This window comes from Dissoconium aciculare (genome assembly GCF_010015565.1).
Source record: "Dissoconium aciculare CBS 342.82 unplaced genomic scaffold K489scaffold_2, whole genome shotgun sequence".
Classification (NCBI taxonomy): domain Eukaryota; kingdom Fungi; phylum Ascomycota; class Dothideomycetes; order Mycosphaerellales; family Dissoconiaceae; genus Dissoconium; species Dissoconium aciculare.
This window is the reverse complement of record NW_022984952.1, coordinates 2,498,464-2,511,008: the sequence shown is the minus strand read 5'-3', so window position 1 is coordinate 2,511,008 and position 12,545 is coordinate 2,498,464. Positions and strand designations below refer to the sequence as shown.

Genomic DNA, 12,545 nt, shown 5'->3' with positions numbered 1-12,545 from the left:
AGTCGGCTGGTGCTTCGCCTTGACCGCCCGTGATGGTCATGGACATGGATGATGTGTCTCGTACAGTACTCAGTATACTTTACTATGCTGTATGTATGTATGTACAGCGTGACGGCGGTGGGCCGTTATCGTCAACGTAGGGCCATGCTGCGCCCGATGCAGGGCGAGAACATCGACGTTGGAACGTTGGAAAAGCTTCGGTCATTCGTTCAGCTGGCCGACCGTTGCGCCAGGGTTGGGGCTCACACGACCACCTCTTGTTTTTTTATCTTTTCCATGTGTGAGATACTGATACTGACACTGATACTGGATGGTCGTTTCAGAGCAATCCTTCCAATTTTGCCTTTCAACCGTCGTAGTGCACAGCAGCAGATGGAATAGGGGGAGAACTTTCCTGTTGCTGTGTTGTTGCCGCTGTATCGTTGCTCTTTTGCATTGACTTGATCCTGACTACATACCTGAGGTTCGGGCTATTGGACAGAGTAGTACATATGATAAGGCCATCGTGATCGGGTCCCGAGATGTGGAAGCCAGTGTGTTATATGTATACATGTGAATGTATGTATGGTACAGGACGGTACCTACCTCTGCAGGATGCATGCCGGTGGATGTACTACTGTATTCACGGTGGTCTCTTCCTCACGACGACGTCGACATGTCGATCCGGCTCATCCAGGCTCTCTCGCACATATGATGTTGTAATGCGTAGCTCCTGTTGTGTTGTTATCTACAGCAACCCAAATTGGAGTCCTCAATAAACTATCGTGGTGGTAACAGAGCGTCATCATCCACAGCTCCCGTCGCTTATTTATTACACATACCGTACACATCTGAGGAAAATACTAGGTATATATACATAACAAAGTATCCACCGAACCACGCGCGCCCCCAATCCCGGAGAAGAGGAAGAAAGCACACCACCGTCCGACCCATTGGCGATACCGTCATCGTCAATTCCACCATCGACCGCATCCATCCAACTCTTCTGGACCTATCTCCCTTCCAGATATTTACAACGTTACTACTGGTGCAGACGATTCCGTATACACACACGTCCACCGCTCTCCATCTGACCACCAGCATCACCATCACCATCACCATCAACATCATCGTACGCACGATTGAAAACACACGATTGTTACACGGGCAGGGAGACAATCTCGCTGCCTACAGTACACTACCTGGTGGTGGTCCGCTCGCCCTATCTTTTCCCCACAAAACGCCTCTTCCGCTTCCCGACCAAGAAAGCCTGATTGACACACACCTGGGGGCACTCGTCTTTCCGCCCTCTTCTTCCGCCTACAGCATCTGCCCGTATACTCATCACCATCAACAACGAACGGAGCCATCCAGCCGTTCCTCTCACATACATCACACGACTGAACTTTCCTCTACGCCGTTGAATGTACACTCCCGACTCCATCGAATTCTCTCTTGAAGACCACAGTTTTCCAGTGGAGAAACACCGCATCAGGCCAAAAAGCAATATCAGTATCAGTCTCATATCACTAGACCGCGCAACGACAGCCGTCCAGGAGTAGCCTTGCCTCTTTCTGCCGCCCAATTCAATTCCTTCGCCTCAGCCAAAAACCAGGTCAGCCCTGCTTCCTCCTCCTCCTCCTCATCATCATCCGCCGCCTGGCCCGTCCTACTTGTACTGTACCAAGCAACTTGGCGAGCGGATCGAACTATTGGCACACGATTCCACCGGCTGCAGCAAACGATACACACCTGCCCTGCAAAGAGCGAGACCACTACTGCACATACAATCCTGCCCAGGTGTATCAGCCAGCCGATAATAACGACGCAAAGCCCGCGTCCCGCTTCACCATTTCATCATTTCGTCACCTGCTTCCTCCACTTTCTTTTGCCCTGTGCTCCGCGTCACCGCACCACCACCACCACACCGCACCACACTGCCACACACCAATAAACCCTGGCGTCGCGCGACCTCTGACCACCAAAAATAGTCGGCCTCGTCAGCATCGCCCGCACAATTATACTTCCCTTACCTTGACTGCTCTCCACCTACCCTCACACTTCCAATACGGCCACAAGAGAATTACACAAAGAGAAGAGAAAAACATCACAGCTTGACAGTGCAACCAGAGCATTGGAGAGACACATACGAAACAACAACCACCACAGCACATCACATCACATCATGGCCACTCGCGCCGCACACAAACGCCTGACCCGCGAATACGCATCGATTTCACAGAACCCTCCAGACTACATCCTCGCACATCCCTCGGAATCAAATATTCTCGAATGGCACTATGTCCTCACCGGTCCTCCACAGACTCCCTACGAAGGCGGTCAATATTGGGGAACTCTCGTCTTTCCACCCGATTATCCTTTCGCACCACCGGCGATCCGCATGCACACTCCTAGCGGCCGCTTCCGGTGCAGTGAACGATTATGTCTCAGCATCAGCGATTTCCACCCGAAGAGCTTCAATCCCGCATGGGAGGTCAGCACAATCCTCCTAGGAGTCCTCAGCTTCATGACCAGCGAAGAAATGACCACCGGATCCATCTCCGCCACTCCGGCCGAACGCCGTGCCCACGCCGCGAGGACACGATGGTGGAACAGCACCGGTGGCGGTTCAACCCACCGCCTCCTCCCCGGTCAACAATCCTCCGACGGCAGCGCCACCTCGACCAGCAGCACCGGCATGAAAGGGTTCGGCGCCATCAAAGCCGGCGACGGCGGCCGCAAATTCCGCGAACAATGGCCGGAGCTCGACGAGGCCAACTGGAAATGGATGGAGACCGAACACGTCAACCCGCAGACCGGCAAGCTCATGCTGAACCAACATCTTACCGCTGCGGCAGCAGCCGCGGGGGTTGCATCTTCCTCCTCGCGGTCCTGCACACCGGATACCTCCGCCCTCCGACGCTCCGCGCGCGGCAGCAACGCCGGCCTCGGCGCCGTGGTCGTCGAAACGGGCCACGCCGCGAAACAGGCGGGCCAGAGCTGGTTGACAAGGAATAAATATTACCTCGTCGCGGGGGTCCTGTTCGGGTATGTGGCGCTGGCGAGGTTATTACAGGATCAGGAGGGGGGCGGGTCATGAAGGGAGGATATCCGACAGCAACGGACTGTCGTCTTTCTCTCGATTTCTTTTTTTTCTCCCCCAAAGCGGACATTCTGGGACTTTGACGAATTGATTTGGGGATCTGATTTGGGAGGGGAGTTTTCCGAGCGCTCTGGGAAATGACTCTCTTGTTTTGTTTTCTTCTTGGGCGGTGTTGGGTCTGCGTTGAGCAATTGGCGCCTTTGTTTTTCTCTTCTTTGTTGTCTCTCCTGTTCTGTCTCGAACCCATGACGATTCCCCCCTCCCTCCCTCCCTCCTCACGAAAAACGAAAACCCGGAAACGAGAAAATATGTATCGTATCATATCATCGAATATCATTCATCTCATCTCGTCCTACCGGTTCTTCTGATGTCTACAACTACACCGGTCCCAAGTATAACCAAAACATAACAGAGCGGAACGCCGAATCCATGTCTTGACTCCACCGCGCCGTCGCTTCACAACCTTTCATGTAGGTGCACCCGTGCAGCATGACGAGAGGGAGGGAATTGGAGGGTCGCACCTCCTCCTCCTCCTCCTCGTCCTCCTTGGACTCGTCTACCGCGTCTCGTTTTCTTCTTGGAACCATCCCAGTCCGTCCGTCCGTCCTCGACGGTCCCGCCCGTCATGGATGGTGCTCTCCGCAAATCTAACCTACGTTTCGAAATCATGGAGTTCGACTTCTAATTCCTACCTCTCTTTCTCTCTCTCTCTCTCTCGTGCCGTCTTCCCGACCCGGATCGGATCGGATCGGATCGGATCCAGGATGAGCAGGCAAACAAAGGACGAAGGAAAGGCCAGCACGAGCGTAGGTCACAGCCCTTGGAGAGATCGCGCTGGTCGGTGGCATCGATGCATACGTACTGCTTGGAAGAGATGGCAGCTTGCTTGCTCGGAGAAGAAGAAATTTAGGAGGTAAGGGAGAGAGGGGGAGAGGAGAGGCAGAGCGATCTTGCGAGGGAAGTAGGTAGTACTGTTGAGAGAGAAAGAAAGAGGGAGGCGGTTCGTTGTTTTCGGTCAGGGAATCACGTGTTAACACTGTCGCTTTTTCCTTGTTTCTTTTCTTTTTCCCAAAAACGTGGATGGGGTTTTTTTTTCCTTTCTTTCGGGGAAGGCGTGATGGGTGGATTCGGTCTCGTCATCATCGTCATTCATACTTGGATGTGGATGACGGAGGTGCCGTCACGAAATGAAGAGGAGAATTTGAGATCTCTTGGGCGAATGTGTCCTTCTGGTGGTGATGCGAAGGGTTGTTGACGGGGAGAGTGGTCGTGGTGGCTGACTGGACTTTTTCGCAGTTGGGATGTTAGCGAGTATGTCCGGGTGGACGGTCGTTTCTCGGCATATGGTTTCAAAGATCACAGCAGTAGACAGGTTTGCGTAGGAGGTCATCATCGACATGGCTCTTTTCATTTTTCAGGCGTGACTACATAAGCACCATTTGGAGACCAGGCGAATCCCATCTCTTGAGCAATCCACCGTCTTGCAGACAGTCAGATCACACATCAGAGAGAGAAAGGCCGTTCTCCGCGAAAGTGTCACACCAAGCACATATCTCTTTGCACCCTCATCCCGGACTCGTTTGAAGTTCTCGGGAGCGTGCATCTCTCTCTTGACCCATCAGTGTCCCAACGCCTGGCGCGCAACAGAAAAGAAAGGAAGAGATGGTGGAACAAAAACATGTCCACACCCCATTTGTCCCCCAATTCCCCGACGAAATGCGCTCACAGACGACGACCACGACGACCACCCTTTCTCCGGGTAGAGTCGGAAGGAGTGGGAGTGACGTCCTCAATGCGGCCGATCTTCATGCCGGAACGGGCGAGGGCACGGAGAGCGGATTGCGCACCGGGACCGGGGGTCTTGGTGCCGTTACCTATCGAAGAGAGAGCAAATCAATATATGTGTCCAATCAAATCTCGCAGGGATGTCCATTTCAAGGAACTTACCACCGGTGGCACGGATCTTGACGTGGAGAGCAGTGATGCCCAACTCCTTGCAGCGGATGGCGACGTCCTGGGCAGCCAACATGGCGGCGTAGGGGGAGGACTCGTCACGGTCGGCCTTGACCTTCATGCCGCCGGTCACTCGGCTGATGGTTTCGCGGCCACTGGAATCACCCAGGTTAGCCTCAAAAATTCATGGTTCTCTCGTTTTGCGAAATCGTGTGTGTGTAGTATGAAGTATGGTTTCCTTTTCTTCGGTCCCATCTGTTTGGTGTTTTTCTTTTCTCTTTTCCAACAACAGGTGCAGAGGTGGTGTGATGGGAGTGTTCAGTCGGAGACATACGAGAGATCGGTGACGTGGACGAAGGTGTCGTTGAAAGAGGCGAAGATACGGGCAACGCCAAAGACGAGCTCGCCTGTTCCAAAAAGTGACCGTCAGTATTCGTTCGTTGACAGACTTGCGTTGCGCATTGTTCCTGCTCGTGTGCCTCGTCCTCAAAGTGGTGACGGATGAATGCTGACCTTCGCGGACCTGAGGACCGAGGGAGATGTTCTCCTGCGCACCGCGCTCAACCTTCTTCTTGGGGGCCATTTTTGATGTGATGTAGTGATGGTGATTGACGTGTGTTGTGGAAGAAAGAGAATGCGATGTTCACGACGTTCGAACTTTCACGATCGCGGGCTTGGAATTCGTGGTGTGTGGGTGGGCATGTGGTCGGCGCAAATTCGGTGCCAAGCCCGATGTTGATGGACCGCGGGCGGGCCCGTCCGCCGGCCGGGAGACTCCAGTGCTGCAGATACTTTCTTCGGAGTTCACACGACCTGACTCCTCTTCGTCTCCATCTTCATCTTCACCTCATCATTCATTCATTCATTCCTTCTTCACTTCTTTATATTCTACTCCACATTGCTCTATCGTAGTGCGACCAGCCGATCTTCGCTCGTGCGGGCCTTGATCTCTCCGTTAGGTTCGTTCCCTCGTGCAGCGGCTTCACCATTGTGAGCGCGCGGCCCATGCTGGGTTCGCGATCCATCTACCGCCATCATGGGAGATGCCATTGTAGGCATCATTGGGATGGGTGATATGGGCAAGATGTATGCCCGTAAACTCAGCGCAGCAGGTTGGAAGTGAGTGCGAAATTGCCTGCGTCTTGTGCATCTTACGCCGGTGCAGAAATTTTCCTTCCAAAAAGGTACGAAGAATTTCTTTTCTTTTTCCCATGAAACATCACCACTTCTTCCCCCATATTGCAAGGATGACTTGAGTGCATTTGGCTCGAGTATGGCCCTCCGGCACCAATGGTTGCCGTTATGGCGCTGTTGCCCGGGCGGTCGTCACTGATGTAAATTCTCAGCTACCTTATTTATTTTTGTCTGAAACGCAACTTTTGTCACTTCGCTCAAATTCGGGATGTTCATTCTCACCACAGACGCTGACAAAACGCCACAGATGCTCAATCGTTCCTCCGTCAATGAAACTCATGGTCATGATATTATAGGGTACACGCGTGTGATTTACCGGATCGATACGAAGAACTCAAAAAGGAATTCGCCGATCAAGTATGCCATTCTTCACTCATCATGTACATTATCGTTCTCTTCTAGATAGCTGTAACTAAAACCAGGTGAGCAGAAAAATATTGAAATCTTCCCCAATGGCCATTCCGTCTCCCGCAGCAGTGACTGGATCATGTACAGCGTAGAAGCCAAAAACATCGACGCCGTCGTCGCCCGATACGGCCCCTCGACCAAACAGGGCGCCATCGTCGGTGGTCAAACCTCGACCAAAGCCCCCGAGATCGCGGCGTTTGAGAAACATCTCCCCTCGGACGTCCAGATCGTGACCTGCCACTCCCTCCACGGGCCCGGCGTCAACCCCAAAGGCCAACCCCTGGTGATCATCAACCACCGCGGCACGCCGGCCGCGGCCGCCCTGGTCGAACGCATCCTCTCCTGCCTGGAGCCGAAGTTCGTGCGCATCTCGGCGGAGATGCACGACCGCATCACGGCCGACACCCAGGCCGTCACCCACGCCGCCTTCCTCTCCATGGGCACGGCGTGGCAGGCCAACGAGCAGTTCCCGTGGGAGCTCGGCCGGTACACCGGCGGGATCGAGAACGTCAAGATCAACCTCATGCTGCGGATCTACAGCAACAAGTGGCACGTCTACGCCGGCCTCGCCATCCTCAACCCCAGCGCCAAGGCCCAGCTGAGGCAGTACGCGCGGAGCGTGACGGAGCTGTTCAAGCTCATGCTGGCGGGCGACGCGGCGGGGCTCCGGGCCCGGGTGTACGCGGCCCGGGAGGCCGTCTTCGGCAAGGAGGAGGAGACCGGCCAGGAGCTCCTGTTGGACGAACAGCTCCTGGATCGCTTCAGCCTGGGCGAGAAGCCGGCGATGCGCGTCAAGAACAACCACCTCAGCCTGCTGGCCATGGTGGATTGTTGGTGGAAGTTGGGCATCGTGCCGTACGATCATATGATCTGTTCGACGCCGGTGGGTGTTTTTCTTTTTCTTTTCTTTTGCCCAACCCCATCGCTGTCTTGTTTCCACTTCAAGCTTCCCGTTTTATTCAATTCTGTTCCCTTCTCTTTCCTGAGGGATGTGGGGCGTCATCGCTGACCTTCTGGCTGTTTGTATACAGCTCTTCCGGCTCTGGCTCGGGATCACCGAGTACGTCTACCGCAACGAGGACGTGCTGGCGGAATGCCTCGACACCGCCATCACCGATGACACATTCCGCTCGGACGACCTGGAGTTTACCTTCGCCGCCAGGGTAAGTCGGGATTTTTCTTTCCTCTCTGTATTTCCCCCCGGTCAGAATCTCCCACATCACTTTTTCCCCCTTCCTCCTCTGCTCCCCACACCCTCGTTATTTTTTTCGGTGCCTGATGTCCCTTTCTTTGGGATGTTCTGTTGACATTCTTTTCTTTTTCTCCTCCCCACAGGACTGGGCCGAACGCGTCGCCCTCGGCCACATGGACGCCTACCGCGACAAGTTCGAGCGCATCCAGACCTACTTCGCCCCGAGGTTCGCCGAGGCGACCAAGCTGGGCAATGAGATGCTCAAGACGGTCGAGGAACACCTCGAGGGTCGGAAGCAGAATTAGTGGTTTGGCCGACAAGACGACTTTTTTGGGATATGTGTCCTTCGAGGCGGCCGTGTTTTTCTATCGGTGGTATGATATTTCTCTCTCCCTCCCCCTCTCTCCCTCTGCTCGTTTGTTTGGGAACGGTGCATGGATGGTTGTCGCGGGAAACGGCAGAAGGGAACAAGCAAGCAAGGATGTCATCGGATCGGAAGCTGGAGATGGAACTGGAGATGAATTATGATTACAGATAAATGTCGATCGGGTACGAAAATGGACACGCAGCCCTTTTGTTTCCGATCATCATCGGATTACAGAATTCGTTCGTGCTCTGATTTTTGCGGTAGACCTCCTTCGCTACTGGGATCAACATCTCGCGACCCAAGATCGGGCCGCCTCCCAGAATTCCACCCGTGAAAAGTGATGGGGTTGGTACTTCCGGCACAGACGTATTGTTACAATCTCCTTCCTCCTTCTCTGGCACATGCGCAGTGCAAGATGTCTCGTTTTCGTTTCGTGAGAACAGACCTCCCTACGCGTCCTTGTCGACTCCGCCGTGACCTGGAACGAGCGAGATGGGGAAAACGTCAGTCCATCGATCGCAGGCAATCCGCGCGTTGTGCTATCCGCCAGCGGCCTCTGTCCGGCCTCCACCGAGACACACACTAACCTTTCCAGAACCCCTTGTCGACCTTCTCGTCCGTCCCGTCGTCGCTCTTCTTTCCCTCCTCCGTGTCGTTGGGCCGGATGGCGCGGTTCTTCAGGTCTTGGTTGTGCTCCTGCACCTCTTTCGGTTGGTCCTCCTCCTTGGGCGGTTTCTCGTTGAGGATCTTGGGCTGCGGCTTGGAGTCGGAGTAGTTCCGGATCGGGGTTGAGATGCGCAGGGAGGAGGAGGGCGATTGGCGGAGGAAGGTCGCGGTGCTGCGGTGGCGGGTGAGGCGGAACATGGTGGCGGTACGGTCGTCGGTGGGTTGGTTGGTTGCTGAAGGGAGAGGGGATCGTGTTCGGTGGGTGTTGTTGGGGATCGAAGTGATGGGATGATTGATCGATTGAATGGATGAGGAATGGGACTAGGAATATAATGTTTATCAAAAGGGAAGTCCTCTCTATACATGTGTCACAACTTTTACAGCTACAATTCTTGAATATCACTAGGCATGTATAGCTCCTAGGTAGGTAAGTACTGGAGCAGGCAGTGAATTCCAATGATGATGCGCTCACATCAATTCAAGCGTGATGACGTCGGTGGGAAGATAAGCATTCACCTCGACATTTCATTCCAGGGAAGATCTTCCTGTTTCCCCAGATTGTTTCCTCGCCGCTTCCGATCTAAGCGGAACCGGCCCCAAACACTGTGCAGTCCGTGGGTTCTCCTGCACTTGGTCATCGTTGCAGCTGGACCACCTCCACTATGCGACCGCCGATCTCCCATCGCGCCGCATCATCATTCTCCTCTTCGTAGAGACAAGCTTCATCGTCATTCTCCTCTCCGTAAAGACAGACCATTGGCATCGTGGGGTTCAAGAATGGAGACAGCGACTGCCACCGCCACGCGTGCGGGATTGGTTGTCGTATCGACGACCACTTTGATGACCGCTCGGAGCTGAGACTTTTGCCGCCACAAATGGATCGATTCCCGCTGAAGATGTTTTGGGATGTTTTTGTCGCAATTGTGTCGTCGGAGCGGATCGCCTCGACCAGCTTGCAGGCCCCCGAAGCCTCTGGTGGAGGACCGTCGACTGATCGCCGACCGCATGTCGGAAGGTCGAGCGTTGTGGGCAAGTATAGTAGGTAGGTAGGCGGCCATCAGTCCATGAGGGAGGAGCCATCGAATGACTCGCGGTGGACGGTCACTCCATCTCGTTGTTCTCCCTCCTCCATCAATGATGAATCAATCACGTGGGCGAGCATACGCGAAACCCAGAGCATGATACACATCTAGGTATGTACCAAGAAATCCACCATCCAAGGTTGTCGAGTGATCCATCGCGGCTGGAGGCCAAAAGATCGATGGAGGGCGTTGCTCGGTGACGGGGTTGACGGTCTGGCATTATCGAAAGCTCGCAAAAGGGTGACTTCCAAAGTTGATGTATGTATGTATGCCCAGGTGCCCAGATATATGGCGAGTGTCGGCACCTGCCCTGTCTCCTCCTCCTCCTCCTCCTCCTCCTCCAACAACAACAATACGATGAAACCCTTGGAAACCCTTGGAAAGGTCGGGGTGAGTGTCGCTCCTGCTCAAACCGTATATCCACCTGAGCATATTCACATTCAGGTGGGATTTCACCCTCCAGCTAGGTAGGTACAGTTGGAGCTCGTCACCCGGCCAAAACCTATCAAGGAAGGGAGCTGTCGCAGTGAAACGATTCCAATTCCAAGCACGCCTCGCCTGGTGAATCCTCGAGCTTTCCGCATTCTTCTCGTTCCCTTTCACCTGCTTCTAGATGGAGAGGTCATCAACCGACTCGTTGGTGACTCTTCTTCTTTTTCTCCTCCTTTATCTCATACGGGCACTTCACCGCATATCCCTGAATGCCTCGCCTTTCCTCATTCGTACATGTTCCGTTGTCAGACCAACATGCCGTCGGCTGAGAAGAAACATGGCCAGCTGCGCTCGCCCGACACCTCAGAGGCGACACCAGACCGTCTTCGACGCGGTTCGTTGCGCCGTTTGGGATCCATGGCCACCTTTCAGAGCCTCAATCCCTTCAATCGTCGTCGATCCAACAACACAATCTGCAGCAACACAGCCTCGGAGGAGAACGTCCCCAGTCCGCGGTCACTAGCAGCCCAGACTTCACAGACTGACCTCTATGATGATCCGACTTCGCCCTTGGCCAACATGTCTCGCGTCGATAGTGCGACTGCCGACTTTCCGCCTCCATCGCAGCCTCCTCAATCGAAACGCTACAGCTATGTCCCGTTGAATGACGGCCAGACCGCCACCAGCTCGTTGCCTCGAAGCAGGACGTTCAGCAACCTCCCTCTTCCCACCCGGTTGCGTCAACCGAGTCAGACTTTGGCCCCGAGCAAATCATACATTCGCTTTCCGTCTGGGCTAGCGACGAGTGGGAGTCACGGTCCTTCGAGATACAAAATCTGTGAGTCGATCCGAACCAAACAATACAAGCTCCGTCATGCTGAACATTCTCAATAGATAGGAACAAGACAGGCAGCAATCAATTCAAGAAGCTGGAGAGTGATTCCCGGCCTCATCCTCGAAACGACTCCCGTGACGGCTCGTCTGAGACGTGTCAACCTCTGCTCAATGAATCAGAGTCCCCTTCAAAGCCAAGCTTGGTCGGCCGCGATGCTGAGAAAACATCCGCTCCCTATCATGGCGAGACGCTGAAACATCTCTGCAGCAGCAGTCCCATCAAGATCAGCGTAGCAAATCAGCAGTCGCTCGCACCACCGCAATCCATACAGCGATGGAATTCGCAGCCGGTCCTGACACATCGATCTAGCTTTCGACCTGCCCACGAACAGATCAAAGAGACGAGATTGATCTCCACGCGTGGGCCTCCTACACCTCCACCTTCACTTCAGATCCTTACAGGTTCCAAAGCTGGGATTTATCGACACTCTGCCGGAGATTTGCAGATCAGTAAAGACCCACGATATGATCTCGGATCACCGAATGGCTCATCGAAGGTCGACTCACGACTGTCATCGCCAGGAGTGAACCCCCGAGTTGTGAGTACTTTTCGCAGAAGAACAACCCCCATCCCGCTCCGCGCTGACCCTGTCACCATCCTCCCAAGATAACCACCGCCCAACCGAGCACATACTGGACCGGCCGCTTCTCCGCCATCAATGACCGCCTCAGCAACGACGTCGTGCAAGCCCACTTCACACCGGGATCCCCGACGCCGTCATCGTCGTCCCCGCCCCGGACCGACTCGGACACCTTGCACACCGCCGAAGCCGTCCTCGCGCGCATGCGGCTCGCCCTCGAGGCCCTCCACGACCTCTGCGCCACCGACGACGCCCGCCGCAGCTTCCTCGTCTGGCAGGTCCAGCTGGCACATGTGTTGCAGATGCCGGAACTGTCTCGTCCCGTGAAACCCGTGAGGTTGCCTGCGGCGTCTGGGAGGGGCAATGGTGGTGGTGGTGGAGGAAGGGGAGGAGGAGGAACGGATTCGTTTGTGCAGGAGGCGGGCGGTCTGGGGAGGAAAGGGGGTGTCTTGGAGAGATGGTTGGGGAAGGCGAGGCGGAGGAGTGCTGTGCTGGACGGTCCTGGGTAGTGGTGTCCGTGAGGTGAGGCTGACGTCTTTGCAGCAGGAGCGTTTCGGACTTGTGGTGAGCGAGGACGCAATATTTGCGATGGACTTTCGTCGATCGGGGACAATGATGAGGAGCCCGCGCATCGGGTTATTCCTCTGCTGATATGCAGGTGGGAACCACGAATAGGCCTCTGAAGATTCGACAT

General features: G+C 54.7%; 5 protein-coding genes across 5 annotated transcripts; 3 read left to right on the top strand and 2 right to left on the bottom strand.

Moving 5' to 3' along the window:
- Window positions 1–2,164: 2,164 nt before the first annotated feature.
- On the top strand, window positions 2,165–3,079 carry K489DRAFT_386959 (ubiquitin-conjugating enzyme E2 6; the record flags this gene model as incomplete). Its single annotated transcript, XM_033606277.1, has 1 exon — window positions 2,165–3,079. The coding sequence occupies one exon, from the start codon at window positions 2,165–2,167 to the stop codon at window positions 3,077–3,079; it is 915 nt and encodes a 304-aa protein (XP_033463786.1).
- A 1,725-nt stretch (window positions 3,080–4,804) lies between these two features.
- K489DRAFT_407452 (uncharacterized protein) lies at window positions 4,805–5,618 on the bottom strand (the record flags this gene model as incomplete). Its single annotated transcript, XM_033607370.1, has 4 exons — window positions 4,805–4,956; window positions 5,030–5,190; window positions 5,370–5,442; window positions 5,549–5,618. The coding sequence occupies 4 exons, from the start codon at window positions 5,616–5,618 to the stop codon at window positions 4,805–4,807; spliced, it is 456 nt and encodes a 151-aa protein (XP_033463785.1).
- Window positions 5,619–5,869: 251 nt separating this feature from the next.
- Window positions 5,870–8,597, top strand: K489DRAFT_332901 (Prephenate dehydrogenase). Its single transcript, XM_033602166.1, has 5 exons — window positions 5,870–6,154; window positions 6,526–6,586; window positions 6,660–7,520; window positions 7,669–7,800; window positions 7,973–8,597. The coding sequence occupies exons 1-5, from the start codon at window positions 6,072–6,074 to the stop codon at window positions 8,132–8,134; spliced, it is 1,299 nt and encodes a 432-aa protein (XP_033463784.1). The 5' UTR covers window positions 5,870–6,071; the 3' UTR covers window positions 8,135–8,597.
- A 48-nt stretch (window positions 8,598–8,645) lies between these two features.
- K489DRAFT_407450 (uncharacterized protein) lies at window positions 8,646–9,060 on the bottom strand (the record flags this gene model as incomplete). The annotated part of the gene is made up of 2 exons (XM_033607369.1): window positions 8,646–8,674; window positions 8,784–9,060. The coding sequence occupies 2 exons, from the start codon at window positions 9,058–9,060 to the stop codon at window positions 8,646–8,648; spliced, it is 306 nt and encodes a 101-aa protein (XP_033463783.1).
- Window positions 9,061–10,317: 1,257 nt separating this feature from the next.
- On the top strand, window positions 10,318–12,519 carry K489DRAFT_429072 (uncharacterized protein). Its single transcript, XM_033608358.1, has 4 exons — window positions 10,318–11,214; window positions 11,271–11,809; window positions 11,878–12,183; window positions 12,395–12,519. The coding sequence occupies exons 1-4, from the start codon at window positions 10,671–10,673 to the stop codon at window positions 12,500–12,502; spliced, it is 1,497 nt and encodes a 498-aa protein (XP_033463782.1). The 5' UTR covers window positions 10,318–10,670; the 3' UTR covers window positions 12,503–12,519.
- Window positions 12,520–12,545: the final 26 nt, after the last annotated feature.